Source organism: Stigmatopora nigra, chromosome 14 (genome assembly GCF_051989575.1).
Source record: "Stigmatopora nigra isolate UIUO_SnigA chromosome 14, RoL_Snig_1.1, whole genome shotgun sequence".
NCBI classification, from domain to species: domain Eukaryota; kingdom Metazoa; phylum Chordata; class Actinopteri; order Syngnathiformes; family Syngnathidae; genus Stigmatopora; species Stigmatopora nigra.
The window spans coordinates 11,269,770-11,285,664 of NC_135521.1; the positions used below are offsets into that span (position 1 = coordinate 11,269,770).

The 15,895-nt window shown below is 37.5% G+C and overlaps 1 protein-coding gene across 4 annotated transcripts in view; it reads left to right on the plus strand.

The window, feature by feature from the left end:
* tenm2a (teneurin transmembrane protein 2a) overlaps positions 1–15,895 on the plus strand; it is a 150,464-nt gene that overhangs the window by 102,048 nt on the left and 32,521 nt on the right. For all 4 annotated transcript variants that reach the window (XM_077732259.1, XM_077732258.1, XM_077732260.1 and 1 more), the window contains 2 exons: positions 2,536–2,767; positions 7,805–8,043. In XM_077732259.1, coding sequence (XP_077588385.1) covers positions 2,536–2,767; positions 7,805–8,043 — 471 coding nt within the window. The remainder of the gene's footprint in view (positions 1–2,535; positions 2,768–7,804; positions 8,044–15,895) is intronic.

The following is a 15,895-nucleotide window of genomic DNA, read 5'->3' on the forward strand; positions in this document are numbered from 1 at the left end:
ACTTCCGTTATAGGTGAAGAAAAATAAGTAAAATTAATATCTCTTGGCCTTCTTACAGACATAACTAATGTTGTCTAACACCACCAATGATCACTATATTTAAAATGAGAGGACATGTATTTTTTTCATCAACTTTCAAAAAATAAGAGACAGAAAAACAAAACAATTAGCCTTTGTGTGTGAGGGCTGTAATGCTTTTTAATTGGATGTCTTATATAACATTGCAACACATTTTGAATGTGTAAATTAATGTATGTTATTCCTTCAATACTAAGTTAGTCAAACAATCACTTATAATACTTAGAATTCATCCTCAGTATACTTAACTGTAGGAACTGTCTTTTATCTAGTGCATTGTTCCCTTCCTTCTTTTTGAACGAAAAAAATAGTAGGCCAAATTGAAAAGAGAAATATTACAATGTCTAATGGGCTGCCTAATTTTGATTAAAAAAGCAATGTGAGTTTTATTATGCTTCCATAAAACTGCGGCTCCGTCACAGATTTTAGTTTTTAAAATCATAAACACTGTCAATTGTAAGTTAGAAACATAGTACTGCTCTGTTTCACTGTGAAATTTTAATGTGTTTGAATGCCATTAAACTATGTTTAACCAGAGCCCTGTCATACATCATCCCCCTCAAAACTAGAGTTGCCTTCCAGTATTGTGGCTACCACCAATTTTTAAAACTACTTCGTCTCAATCTGACTCTGGGCTGGGTGGAACATATTGCAGTTGATTTTGAGCATGAACTGGCTAAATTAGATGTTTACATGCATGAAAAATGCTACATAGAACAGAGATTAAATCTTCCATCTACCCATTTTCATATTTTTCCTACACTGTGTATAAGTATGAACTAAGAGTATCTTTTGTATTGTTTTTTCAAATGCTGGAGTGTTTTACTTTGCATCAGCGAGTTTATGCAAAGAAGTGTGTGTTTGTTCTCCTATGAGGATTTCTGTATCTGCAAACAGATGTGTGGTGTCTATTTTGTTAAGATTAGGTCAGGCCACCGCCTTACCGCTCTCCTTTCTTTCATAAGCATATGTTCCACAACGCCATGTCGGTGGCACCCATCCCTGTGGTATTTCAAGCAGGTCACCTTCCAAACAGCGGGAATTACATGAGAGCCCATTGCCCTGTATCTGCCCTGAATACTTATTAAAAATATATATTGAAGGAGAGAATAAGACAATAGAAATCTCATATTCTTTTGCTTTGCATTTCCTCATCAAATTCAAGGATATATTGAGTAAATGAAATCATATTTGAATGTGTTGCGAGAGATTTCTTTGATGCCACTTCAAGGTGGATCTACTGTATGAAGGCTCTTGCCAAAGGATGAAATAAGTAAAGTAGTAACATGCAAAGGGAGCCACTAGAATATTTTATAATTCAATGTCTTCGATATAGAGAAAGGAATATGTGGACAGTTCAAAGATATCTTAATGTCATATTAAATAACAGTTTGTAATAGTTGTCAGTAAGACATTTGTGTGTGTATATATATATATATATATATATATATATATATATATATATATATATATATATATATATATATATATATATATATATATATATATATATATATATATATATATATATATAAATGTAAAACAAAACAACAACAAAAATATATATATATATATATATATATATATATATATATATATATATATATATATATATATATATATATATATATATATATATATATATATATATATATATATATATATATATATATATATATATATATATATATATATATATATATATATATATATATATATATATATATATATATATATATATATATATATATATATATATATATATATATATATATATATATATATATATATATATATATATATATATATATATATATATATATATATATATATATATATATATATATATATATATATATATATATATATATATATATATATATATATATATATATATATATATATATATATATATATATATATATATATATATATATATATATATATATATATATATATATATATATATATTGTGCTTACTGTATAGTATCTGCTTTATTGATTTCTATGCAGAAACAAAAATACAAGCTCATAGTTATGATGCACACAGCCTCAGACAGAAATAGGATGTTTGAATGGGTGTTGTTGTCTGGGTCATCTGGGTTTGTTTTTCCAGCTCTCTCACTCAACAGTCCATTAGCTCAGTGCTGGAAGGGCCAGTATTAGATTCTAGCTGACATGTTTCGCCCAAGTCTGAGAGCAAGGATGAGGGAAGAGCATTCTATGCTGAGTGCTATAATATTGCTCACACAAACAAATGCATACACATTACCTCTACTGTAAAGTTAAAGTGCTGCTAAAACATTGAACAAAATATACCAAGATAAAAAAATGCAGTGGTAATTATTGTTTTGCTGGGATTTAAATTTGAATCAATTGATTTCTCACAATTGAAAATATGACACTATGAGCTGTTGTATATTTCTGTCTTTAATCATTTGTTTTGTCTTCTTCCAGGGGTGGCCAATCACCACACCCAGTCCAAATTACGGCCTCCGCTACCCCCACCACACAACCATCATACCTTGTCGCACCAGTCTGCAAACAGCTTGAACAGAAACACCCTGAGAGGGGGTCGTAATCCCATTCATGCTCCAGCTCCAGGATCCGGTGACGGACCAACCACACCAGAGTCCGTGCAGCTCCAAGACAGCTGGGTGCTCAACAGCAATGTCCCCCTTGAAACCAGGTCATACATTTTTTTTCTTTCTCTCTATTTTTACAATCAATCTCCTTACCTGATGTTGATATCCAAAGCCAATGGTAGTAAGTGGAGCTCAGTAATCGATAGTAGTGGGGAATGAAAGGCCATAGAGACATGCGGCTAAATAACATTGCTGTCAGCACAGGGTGATGGTGTTAGAAGGATCTGTTGGGAGAAATAATAAATGCTGTGGAGGAAGTAATGCTGGTCCTGGAGGTTTTAGGGGAATCTTTGGCAGGAATGTTGCAAAATCTACAAAAAATGCGGCCAACCAGAGCTAGAACTAATATGAGTTGGTAGTCACAAAATTTGAAAAATGATATATTATATTTATATATATATCTTTACTTCAACCTCCTGTTCATGAGGAATAACACCTTTAAGCACACTACCGTTATTTTTCACTCTGTCTCTGTGATACCTGCTGAGAAGAAGGAGGAGTTGCAAACCATTCACTTAGTCTTACAAATGTTCTCTTCCCTGTGCGCGAAAGCACTTATGGGGTGAGGCCTTCCTCCAGGCCATTGCAGTTCATAAGGCATGTGTTGAGAGTGAGTGACGCCGCATATATATATTTATATATATATGCTTACTTGCTGCATGCGCATTCTTGAGCATTTACTCTGTAAGCTGTAGTTATGTTTCTCCTGCTGGGCACAGAGTCTTCCAACGCTGATGGTTTTGCATGTGTTCCCCAGTGTGCCGGCCCTTTGCAACATTAATGAGGCCTGGCTATGTTTAATTCAGCTTCACTGATCGCAGCTTCATGCTTGGTCTGTAGTGATGCATGTGGAAGCCCGATGTAGCTATGGTTTTCAGTACGGGCAATTTACAGATATCATTATTGTCATCATGACATAAATATTATTAAAACATTAGGTGCAATTTTAAAATTATAGTAGGTGTTGTGTTATCATAGCGATTACTTAAACAAATGAATGAAAAAAAAAATGAAATGACACTGGACATCTATATTTGTCTGTGTTTATCAGTACCAAAGTGCTTTTCTGTGTTGCCTGAATACAAACTTTCCTCATTTGAATCATATGTAACTGTTGGCATTTGTCATCCACTCATTGCAATAGTGTGCATGTATGTGTGTATGTGTTTGCTTGACCCTATAATGTGACAGCCCCGGGAGGATGAAGATTGATCACCTCAGAACACCCTAGAGTCTGGATGACTGGCAGTGGGAGGAAGGGATGGAAACAGACTAGGCAGGAAGAGATCTATGGCAAAGAAATATAACCTGGGAATGCAAGATTGATAGAACCAAGGAAATAGGAAGGAGTAACTAACTGTAGGTTTTGCTTGGGGTGGGAGAGAGAAATGCATAAAGAAATAAAAAAAAGAAGGAGATTGTTTGGTGGGAGAGAGAGAAGATAAAATAGAAAACTAGGTAGATGCCATAACATGTTTTTTTCCTCTTGGTGTGAGATAAAACTATTGAATTTATTTAGAATTGTGTGGTTCTGGACTAGACTACAAAAACATTGCTTTGAAAATGAGCGCACATTCACATTATTGGTGTTTTTGTGATAAAACACCTGATTTGCAGTCCATCCCTCCCTTGAGAAACTGATATGGGTTTTTAGTTTTGCGCTTTATACTCAAAGCATGTGCTTGCTCAGGCCTCTATGGGACTGCATATAAATATAGTATATGAGGCATTTAACCAATACAAAACAGGCAGTTGTAATGTGCTACTTTAAAATGATTACAATAGGCCAATTAATATTTTTTTCTACTTCAAATTTGAAGATAATTCAAGATAATAATATAGAGAAAATATGCACAGAATAATAATAGGAATACCTTGTCAGTATTTTTCATAAAGTACAATCACTGGACTTCTGACCTTTGTTTTGATATTTTATTTAAAGTTGAGGCTTAAATTCCACTCTGGAGAGTATTTCATTCAGGAATTGTTGTCTGGAAATAAAAGGAACATTTCTCAACAACAATTAAAAACATATATTTTTAAAAATAGACAAAATACAGCCATTCTAATGAGTCATCTGGTATTTTGGCACTGTGCAAAAATTAATTGGTTTCAGTACTATAACTCCCATGATTACAATTTGTCAGAAACGAGGTTGATCTCCTAGGTTAGCACCAAATGTGTTAATGTAGAACATATTTGGCAAACATTACCCCTAAGAATTGCAGAGGATATGGAATCAAGTAAAATATGTATCCGCAAAGAAGAAAAAAACAGAGGCTGTTAAGTGCATCTCTAAACAATGTGTCACTTTATTCCCTCAGCATAAGGTCATGATTTTAGCTCATCAGAGTTATTTGCTTCAAACAACACAAACAATGGAACAGGAAAATAATAGCTTTGGAATGACTGGAGTGGAATAAATTGCGGGAGGTGTTTGAACTCCTACGCTTTTCCAGATGAAAGGGTTTAACACTCACACTTTTCCTGCTGTTATTCACAAACACCTTAGAATAATACACTGACTTTAGCACCATAGCAGCTTTCACTCCCCTTCCCTTTTTATTCCTTCAAATGGGGCCTTGACTTATATCGTCATAACGTTAGTTATGCAGCTGGTACAGGCCCCATCAATCCCGCGATCGATCCTAGTGAAGATAAAGCGGTTTTCAGAAAATGAAGTGAAATAAAATTAATTCTCCAGGCAACACCCTTCTTTTTATACACAGATCAGCCTCCATCTAGAGTTGACTTCTGATTTTTTTAGTCTTCTGATCATTGCGATTCCCTGAGTAATATCCACATAAACCACATGTTTGTGCACTAAACAAATAAAGACACGCGCATGATTGCAAAAACGTCTGCAGTCAAGGGAAATGCTAGCGTTGACTTCCTGCTAATTACCCAGCACGCTCTCTGTTCTGTGGTTAATTGTCCAGGTCCTTTTTTTCCTCTCAATGGGGTTGCAAAGGCAGTGAAAATATATCATCCGTTCTTCTAATCTTCAGCTCCCTGTCCATCCTCTCATCTTCTCATTTTGTTTCCATGTAGATGCAAATTAAGTGTTTTCAAGCACATGCAGGGCAATCTCATAAAAGAAAACCCACATCAGTTTGGATTATTTGTGCGTGGGCAGGAGTCCTTGCATTTAAACGTACATCAGTTCATGAATGAATGTCTGCATGAGCGTTATGTGTGTTTATATAGCAGCCGTTACTTGCTACTTCGAGCCATGCGGGAGGAAAGGGTATAGCTGAGGGGTCTCTGTCAGCTCTCTCTAATTATGTGTGACGTTTCCATGCTAGACCACCGAGGACAATTCCAAATTGCTCACACAGATCCAAGCACACACACACAAATAACCAAGCTTAATGATACAGAGCTATGATTGCCAGCTGCCCGCTATGATAAAAATCCTCTGTGGTCCTCTGCTACATAAATCAATGTCAATTACCTCCCCAGAGTACATTAGACACTTCCCATTCCTAGTAGTAATTAGTATAGCTTGTAGACATATTTTTATCTCACACTAAGCTCACAGTAGCCTCTCTACGTGCAGTCAATGTAAAGAACGACAAAAATTCTGTGGATTGTCTTACATGGAATGCAAGCATTTGCCTTTTCATTCATTCATTTCGCAAACCCTTTATCATCAGGTAGTAACAAGATGGGGTGCTGGTGCATATCCCAGCCAACTGTTAGCAGGAGGCAGGGGATACTCTGAATAGGTTGCCAGCCAATCACAGCGCACACTGAGACGGACAACCATTAGCACTCAGACTCGTACCTAGGGATAATTTCCTTTAGTTGTACAAATCAGTTGCATTTTGTTTTGTCTCTGCCAGCAATATCACAGGGGGTGAAAATGAGTAGAAGCAAAGGCACACTGTGCTTGACCTTGATACATGTGTGTGTGTGTGTGTGTGTACATTTGGGGTGGTGGAAGCCGATGCATGCATATTAATATTAATGGATGTGTCATTGAGAGGCAGTTATGTCTAGAGAATAAACTCATGTTTCTTTGTGCAAGCGTTCTTTCAGCTTCTATCTGTTGCCTTTTTCTCTAGCCTGTTTACACTGTTGTCTTGAAACTTACTTGACAGTTAAAAAGAGGACCATGGAAGTAGAAATAGAGAGGAATCCAGCAGGGTGGCAAGCCGACGATCAGTGGCATGTGATGATGAGAGGGTAGAAGACTAAAAATTGTATTTTATTGGCTGGAAAGTTTCTTCATGTTATTTATTTTTCTCTATATCTATTTTTTTTCTTTCCAGATAGAAATATGCCAGAGTTTATAGAAAATTCTTTTGTAGTAGCATGGAGGGATATATAATGTATGTTGGTTTAGGATTTCAGAAAAAAATAGTAATGGAAATGAGTAACGAAGAGAATGAAACGTGTGATTGCCGAATTTGTTATGTGAGCAGGTGCAGCAATAGCAGAAGATAATGCGTAATATGAGCGAAGAGATGATGGTTTCGATTCCTCCTTTGTCCTCTCTCGTTTCCTTGACCCCAGTCGGGTATTGAGAATGAAAGAAAAGGAAAAGCAAATATTGTCCACAGCTGCAATACAAAGTACATATATAAAGGCTCAGAAATATACTTTAAGTCGTGTGAAGCAAAGAAATTAGAGGAAAACCAAATAATCAATGAAATTTTGTACCCTAGAGTTATTCAGTCAGTCTCTGAAATGCCTAAAAATGTACTATGGAGAGAAGTTTCGAACTAATAACTACTCACATACGACCCAAGTCTAAAAACTCAATCTATGTTTTCTTCAAAAATCTTTCTCCAAACATACCGTTTTTTTTTCTTCTATCTCATTGTGTGAAAATATTTTTTCCGCTCATTCGTTCACACGCTCCAACACATAAAAGCCTTCGTCCATGAAAAAACGACTTTTGGAGCCTTCATGTGTTTTTTAGCAAAACTACCGCCTCCGCTTTTCTTCCACGCAAGAGCAATTAGAGTTGCATCGACATACATTACATACTTTATTTTTAGAAAAATCACCCTGTTGTTGTGACACCATACACATCATGGAACTAACATTTTACATGTCTTCTTTTCTTTCTTCAGGCACTTCTTATTCAAGACATCGTCAGGGACTACCCCATTGTTCAGTAGCTCCTCCCCTGGCTACCCTCTCACTTCTGGAACGGTGTATTCTCCGCCTCCTCGCTTACTACCTAGAAACACCTTTTCTCGTTCTGCGTTCAAACTAAAGAAGCCGTCCAAGTACTGCAGCTGGAAATGTGCGGCGGTGACTGCCATTGCTGCAGCTGTTCTGCTGGCCATTTTATTGTCCTACTTCATCGGTAAGAGTTCTTTAACTACTATTTTTCAAAGAAGTTTAATTTCCTGCTTTTGAAAGACAGGGGCCCTGTTTCTAGTAGGGTTGGATATTGTTTAAGATGGCCATCCAGACTGAACTGAAGAGTGAAACATCTAAAAAAATCTACATTCATTCATTTTCTGAACCGCTTATACTCACAAGGGCTGTGAGGGGTGCTGGGGAGAACTTGCAAACTCCATATAGTGAGAACCAACCTGGAATCAAATATTTGACCCCGGGATTGAGAGGTCAACGTGCCAAATGGGCCTGCCTAATTCTACATCTATATATTAGATTAGTTGTTGCAACCTTAAAAATAGAACAAAATACAGTGTAACTTAAAAATAATGGTACAAAAATTCAAATTAAAGGGCAATAACAATATAATGTAACAATATAATGCATTTTTTATCACATAAATTATTTCTTATACTCGCTTACTGTGAATATAAAACCCAGCAACTTCTTTCATGCACATTCTGAGCTGACTTGCGACTTTTCTCTGTAGAATGGTAATGCCCAGATAATTCACATGGGAATCCTTAATGTCCACTACCTTGGGAACAAGTCCTTTGTGAATCCATAAGCCAACAGCGGCTCAGCCGGTTGGTGCACACTAAGCCCAAGATGGTCTTTTACTTGCTAATCCACGACAATAGAATAGGGTTGAATAGCAGTCAATCTGTGCTGTGGTACTGTGTGCTGTTCTATTGTGGACTGTTTGACGCCCCACGACTCAAAAATGTTAGGCATGTAAAAACATTTCATTGTTTGCTTTGAAGCAGATGATTTACTTTCCACACATGTAACTTGTTTGATTGTTTTGTCATGACAGTCAAAGAATTCTTAATTACAATCTATTATAGATAAATACCATCTTTTTTTAACGTGATTCACTAGAATCCAAAACATGGAAATAATCAAACAAAGAATGTTTTCCTGCTATGTTATACAAGCAGACGTGTTACCAAGCACTTGTTTGACCTCCAACATAGAGAAACAAGAATCAACAGAGAGGGATGGTGAATCCACTGCAAACATCACATCAGCAAAAAAATACATGCTCCAGCCTCACTCTTTATCGTCTTCAAATCATTTATTTAGATTGTCTTACATTATTAATATTCATCTATCTACAGTACATTACAAACCATCCATCCATCTGTAGCTTCTCATCTCCCTGCCTTGATTTGTCAACTGCCACTGTGCAAACAGTGCACATTTTAGATTGTGGGGATGTGCATGTGTTTGTGTGTCTTTGTCATATTGGTGCATGTAGCCAGTCCTTGTGTGTGTGGGCGTACTTCACCTCTCCCCACAGAGTGCCCTTGAGAATCCTCCTGAGCAGATCAAGGCCCCTTGCCCCTGGCATTAAGACAGATCCTTTCTCTCCTGGGCTTTCACGGTCACACTACAGTGGACAACCACATATGGAGCTAGGCAGCTGAGGTAGCCAGGGGGATCTGTCCTCTTTCAAATTGCTCCCCCATTATGCTTAACTAGCACATACTGTAAATGCAAATCATTTATCATTTTTTGGACATATTGTATTTCAGGGGGGGCTGGGAGTTTTGCATGCACATTTCGATTATCTGAAAGGACCCAAATGGACAACTATTGCAGGAAAGTATGCTGTTTTTTTTGTTCTAGTGTCCATCAGATGCGGGTCTACATGCATGGAAAAGAATTGATTGATCACTACCCCCTTCTCTCGTTTCCCTGGTAGAATCTATTTATCTACATGCCTTAATGTGCCCTCAAGCCAGGATGTCTGATGCTCTCTGTGTTCACTCCTGTGATAGCTCGGTTGAGTTTCATGCATTTGAGTGTGTTGCAATTTTAATGAGGTTTTAGATAAATTGGTTACCCGCCTGAAATAACAAGAACTACTTTCATTTGCTCATGTCTAGTACGAAAAATCAGGTTTCATTAATTATTTTTTGCTACTATTCCAAAACAATAACAATAGTAATTGTCAAGATGGCTATAATTTGTCATGTAATGTAACATTTTAATTTGGAAACCTATTTTATCTGTTGTAAAGGGATGGTTTTGATGTTTTGTCTGAGCAAAACAGAAATCTAGTAGAGCTGCCAAGCCTGAAACGGTTGTGTTTACCTAGCTTTTTGTTCCCGTAATAATGAATTGAGTGTTAGTGGAAAAAGAGGGATTTTCTACATTGTTTTTGTGATGCGCACGTGTGCATGTATCTAGATCATGGTGCTTACAGGCGGGATTGAACAGAGTGCCCAAAGCCATGCAGCGTGAAGAGGATGTCTCCGAGGCACTCGGCCAGGGCCCCCCTCCCTCATAAATTACACCAGGACACATGCGCCTGAACAAGCACTTTTCTTCTTTGTTGGTGCATGAGCGCTTTTGTGTAAGCACAAGCGACAGGATGAACACGTGTAACTTGGTTCTCATTGTACAACTATGTAAGTGTATTGGCCCTCAAGCATGTTTTCTTTCTGGTTAGTTTTTTTTTGAGGACACAAGCAGAGCTTCTCAGACATTCTTTGCGAAATTGAAATATGTGAACAGCCTGACAGTATTTCGACTTTGTCTAGCAAAATGTTGTGGATGAGAAATCCACTGTATTTAGTGTGGTGCCCCCATACATGCTTTAAGTCAATTCTAAAATGGAAAAGTGTGCTTCCTATTGTCTGTTTTAAGTGTTCTAAGCACCAGCACTAAAGGGAAAGGTAGGTTGCTAGGATACAGGTGAGCAGATGTGGGTCCGTCGTCGTGCAGGGCACACTGCCGACAATGTAAGGCAAAAGGGCAAAAAAACGAGAAATGGGTGTAATGGAGTTTGGAGCAAAGAGGGCAGATGGGAAGAAGGGAGATGTGTCAATGTCACCATGTTGCCAAAACTTAAGCGGGAAAGGAAAAGAGGATTGATGACTGAAGACACCCAGAGGAGTGAGGTTGGGGCAGCTATGTCACTGTCTGCACCATAAGAGGGTGAGGGGCAAAATACTCTGCGATTGGGGAAAGACGATATACTCCAAAAATGTCTTCCCAGAGAAAACGGTGAAGTAATGGAAGCTAGTTTTTGGGGAGTGAGGAGACAGTCAGGTGCAGATAGAAGAAAGTGAGGAGAGATGAAGGAGAAAGAAGCCTCCTGAGGTTATGTCGCCAGGAATATCAGTGGGACTAATGTTTCTTAATTGATCACAGCGAGTAGAGAACAGAGGGAGTGTGACAGAGTCAGAAAAAGGACGGAGCAACTGTGAAGGACACAGCAGTGCCACCATGACAAAAGTGAAGAACAATTTGCAGTTTGAACAAGAACACAAGGAAAGAAGAGAAAGAAATGTGCTTGATCTTTCACACATCAAAAATGGAGGTGATGGCAGATGTTACATGTTTACAGGCCCACACACACACATACCCAGGCTTGGGTGGTACTGTGACTGCAGTTTAATACTGATCACAGTTACAAAATACACAATTCGCTCCCTGCTTACTTGTAGCCTGACTGCTGGTTGTAGATTGCTGAATAACAGTTGTTTGGAAAAAGGCAATCATTCTGCCACGTTGTGCGCATAGAGCACTCACAAACAAGATTGCATTTCATTAAAATCAGATTTCTTCAAAGAGGCCATCTCATTTTAAAACTGTTTTGTTTGAGGAACATAAAAAAGGTTCTTGTGAATAACAATTCCTTGTATTGAGAGACCTTGTCGCAATATTATAGCGATGGTAAAGTACTGTTTACTTGATATCATAATCTTGTTCAAATAACTGGTCTTTTATGAATGTTTTCACAATATGGATCTACTTCAAGCTTCACTTCTTGACCCTAAAGTCACTTATCCTTCTACAGTACATGTGCCTCCCTTCTGCTTATCCAAGGTAGAACAGCTAGAGGTCAGGATGTATTGCTCTTGCCAACACCAATGAGTAGACATGTGTGTGTGTTCTCATCCATTCAATGAGTTTCTGCAAAGGTGAAGACACAGTTGGGCATATGGTGATATGCAGGTACCTGGCTGTAAGAATCAACTGTGGAGTTGGTGTCCATAGCAGCAGGGTCTGTCACATCGAGAAAGGTTCAACTCTTACCACATACTGCCAGTTCAGGAAAAAGGGCAAAGCCAGGCCCTCACACAAGGTGCTAAACCATCTGCACCTGAGGGATAAATAGGATAAATCTCCATTGTACAACTCATACAAGGGCACAGTTTGCATAAAGGTTTGTAACATTAGTGTTTATCCTTGAGCTACTCATAGATATTTAGGTTGAGTGAGATCACATGATCTGATTAATGCATTTAACCCATAACACCTTCAATTAGTAGCTTGACTAACATCATGGCCGGGTGATGTTCATATTGCTTGCATTAGCATTCAAGACCTTGTTTGATTCATTTATTTTCTCATTCATTTAGTCATTAGTGTGAGTCTTATCGGAGCTCAATTGATAGTCCAATTATGTCCCACTAGCCTTGTGTTTGAAACAAGAGAGACATGTGAGAATCTCATTTTCTATTGCTTTCTCCTATTTTGTCTCTTGGCCTCCAAAACATGTTCTCCCATCTGCCATACTTCATTCCCCCTCACTCATTCTCTCTCTCTCTCTTTCGCTCTCTGATCTATGATAAGATAGCATAGTTCCTCATATCCTGTTTCTAATACAGATCGATGAGAGGGAGAGGACCAGTAGGATGGATGAGAAGTGGCAGAATGGGTTGATTTGGAACAGAGAAAGTGGAGGATGGACAAAGTGGAGGCGGGCGGGAAGGATAAGGTAGAGATATCCGAACAGGAAATGAGGATTCAGAAAGGAGGACATCGCTCAGATTCACATCTCTTCATTTAGCTCAAAGTGCACACAAACACTCGTACATGAGTCTTGGGCATGCACGGCTACATTTGTATGGATCTGTCTCAATATCTTATTGGCAATAAGGAAGCTATTTCTGTTGCGGGATTGAGTGACTTCCCATGTCTGATGTGTGATGCAGGTGTCACTGTGTTGAGCAACTTTTTAATGTTGCAGTCAATTTCAGTTAGGTTGCATCAGCTGGGTGAGAAGGTCTTGCCGGTGTTGCACTGTGTGTGTGTCAATTTCATGTTAAGGTTAGTGATTGAGTATGTGTGGTCTACTAGTCATTTAGTATAAACATTTCAATTTATCCAAGCAGAAAATATTTAAGTTCAGTCAGGTGTACTTGAGTTTTTTTGGTCTGTTTTGTTTTAAAATAAAGTTAAATTAGGCTTGGATAAATGCAGACAGATGTAAAAAGTGGAGTTTTCTGCTTAAAGAAGCACAAAAAAACTCTCAGTTTAATGTCATAGTGCAATATATTGATTTAAATATTGCCTTAATAGAAGAAAATGTTGGCATATGACATTAATATATAGTTAATGCTTAGTTCTGGGATCTATTTCTTTAACAAGTCTATTTCTCCTTTTGCTTTAATTTATTCATGCGACATGATATCCAAGAAAGCTTTTTGTAGGACAGCAATATAAGTGAGAATGAGTGAGTTTAACCTTGCTGCATATTCCATGTTTTTTACAAACAATTGAACAATTGAATTAGAACATGCACATTGGAATAAGATTTTCTTGATGTTCCTTATGTTTCTTTAAGATTTTTTTTTGTTTGTGTATTAGTTGAGAAGCCAATTCCTTATGTTTCTTTAAGATTTTTTTTATTTGTGTATTAGTTGAGAAGCCAATTTCTACAACAAATACTTTTCAAGAAAACATTTTTCTATTATTACTGTTTCTAATATTAGTATATGAGTATGCAAACTGCCTACACTTAAGTCAGGTTAATGACAAATTCCACCATCAGTGAGTATAAATTTATTAATATGAATATATAAAGGCGGCTCGGTGGACAAGTGGTGCATGCATCGGCCTCACAGTTCTGGGGTCAAGGGTTCAATCCCAGTTCGGTGCTCAGTGTGTGGAGTTAACATGTTCTGCCCGGGCTTGTGTAGGTAAGGAAAATGAATGAAGGGATGAAAGAATTAAAATAAATACATCTCCGAAAGTGCCACTCAAAATATAGCATTAGTATTACCAACAAATCATGATCTTGACGATGAGGACTTCTTAGACTGGTAGCAGGCGAAAGACTTCCTAAACTAATTAAAGGGATGGAGGGCTGGTCTCGGCTACAATTACCATCCTAATAGAGGTCAGAGTTGTTCATTTAGTGGCAAATTAAAACAGTTAATATGCATTCATTGGATGGCTATGGGAGATGGCAGAAAGAATTGAGCCGACTGTGTGCGTACAAAAGAGGCAAGCAATCCCACATCTATGCTTGTATTTATATATTTTTGTATTAAGAACAGATCCTTAGGGATAAAAATACTTCAAAAAAGTAAGTTTTCACACAAAAGGCATTAGCTTAAAAGTAAAACCAAAGAAAGAAGAAGCATTGTTAGTATGAACATGATGTCATGCCACTGTCACTAGAGGACATATTTGTGTGGTAATATATTAACCACCATTGACACATAATTATATATATTTTTTCAATTGTAGTGCTGTTTTTTTCCATTGGATACCCTTACTTGAGAGACAAAGAGGAGAAAGTAAAAGAGACATGACAATTCAGAACATATTTCAGAGAATTGATAGCAAGACAAGATTTCCTTCCCAGCAATGGGATTTTTGGCACAAAGTCTTACCAAAAGTCACCTTCTTTTATCGCTCCCCCACTGTATTGTCCTCTAATGCAGAAATCAATTTACATCCTTTTACCCGGGACATATAAATACTTCCCAAACACACAATGGCGACATAGAGGCATTGTATTTCTGTCTGATCGCCCATGTTGTGAACCACTTACTGTCAGACAATGAATCATGACCATTTTCTTCTCCATCCAGTCAATGAATACGAAGCCATTTGTCGCTTAAATCTTCCCTTTCCGCTTCTCCCTTTCCCTCTTTTCATCTGCATGGCCCTTATTCATCTTCTCTTTTTCCTGCAACATCATCCCCAGCCTGTTTTCTTGCTCTTTTTCATCCTCAGGGGATTTGGGCATTAATATTCTCTCAGTTCTTGCTGTCTTTCCATATTCTCTCTGTTCCTTTTTGCTTCTTCTCACTGCAGACATTTGCAAAGCGTAGCACGATTTCCTCATGAAGACCCTGACCGTTGGCCTTCTTCAAGTTTACCAGTCACCTCCTTCTCTTCTCCCTTCTTCTTCTTCTTCTTCATTCCACTGTCCACCAGCATTTTCTCTTTCTATTCGGTCACAGTATCACGTCTACTGCTGCTTTAGTAGTTGTCTTTAGCAGATGATACCGGCAAGCACTTTGCCTCTCTGAATTATGCATTGAGATGACATGAAAAAAAAGACACACATGAAGCATCTGATCTATTTTTAATCCAACTCATTTGCTTGTTAAACCAGTTTCTCTGTGATCTGGTGTGGGTGTGTTTTGGTGCATGTGCACATGTGACAAAATGAGTGACAGATACCTACAAACAAAACGACCTTAGCCCAGACACTACTTCAATGTAGTAGTTTATTGCTTTTTGTCGCATTTTAGCTCGCTTAAATCAGTAAATAAATGCATTGTGCTGAAATAAAAATGTAATTTAAATTCATACACATTATTTAATCACAAACGGTCAAAAAATATATATATTTATATATATTTTTAGTATTGTAACCAAGTAACAATATTGTTGCTAAGGAACCTGTTGCTGTCCCAATCACCAAGAAGAAAAAGTGCTACTTATCGGTCACCTTTGCGCCAATACACACTTACGCAGATACAAACACACACTACTCAGCAAAACACATGCTAGTTGCTTATGCTCTTGGGATAACCCAAATTGAAAGCGCCATCACAAAG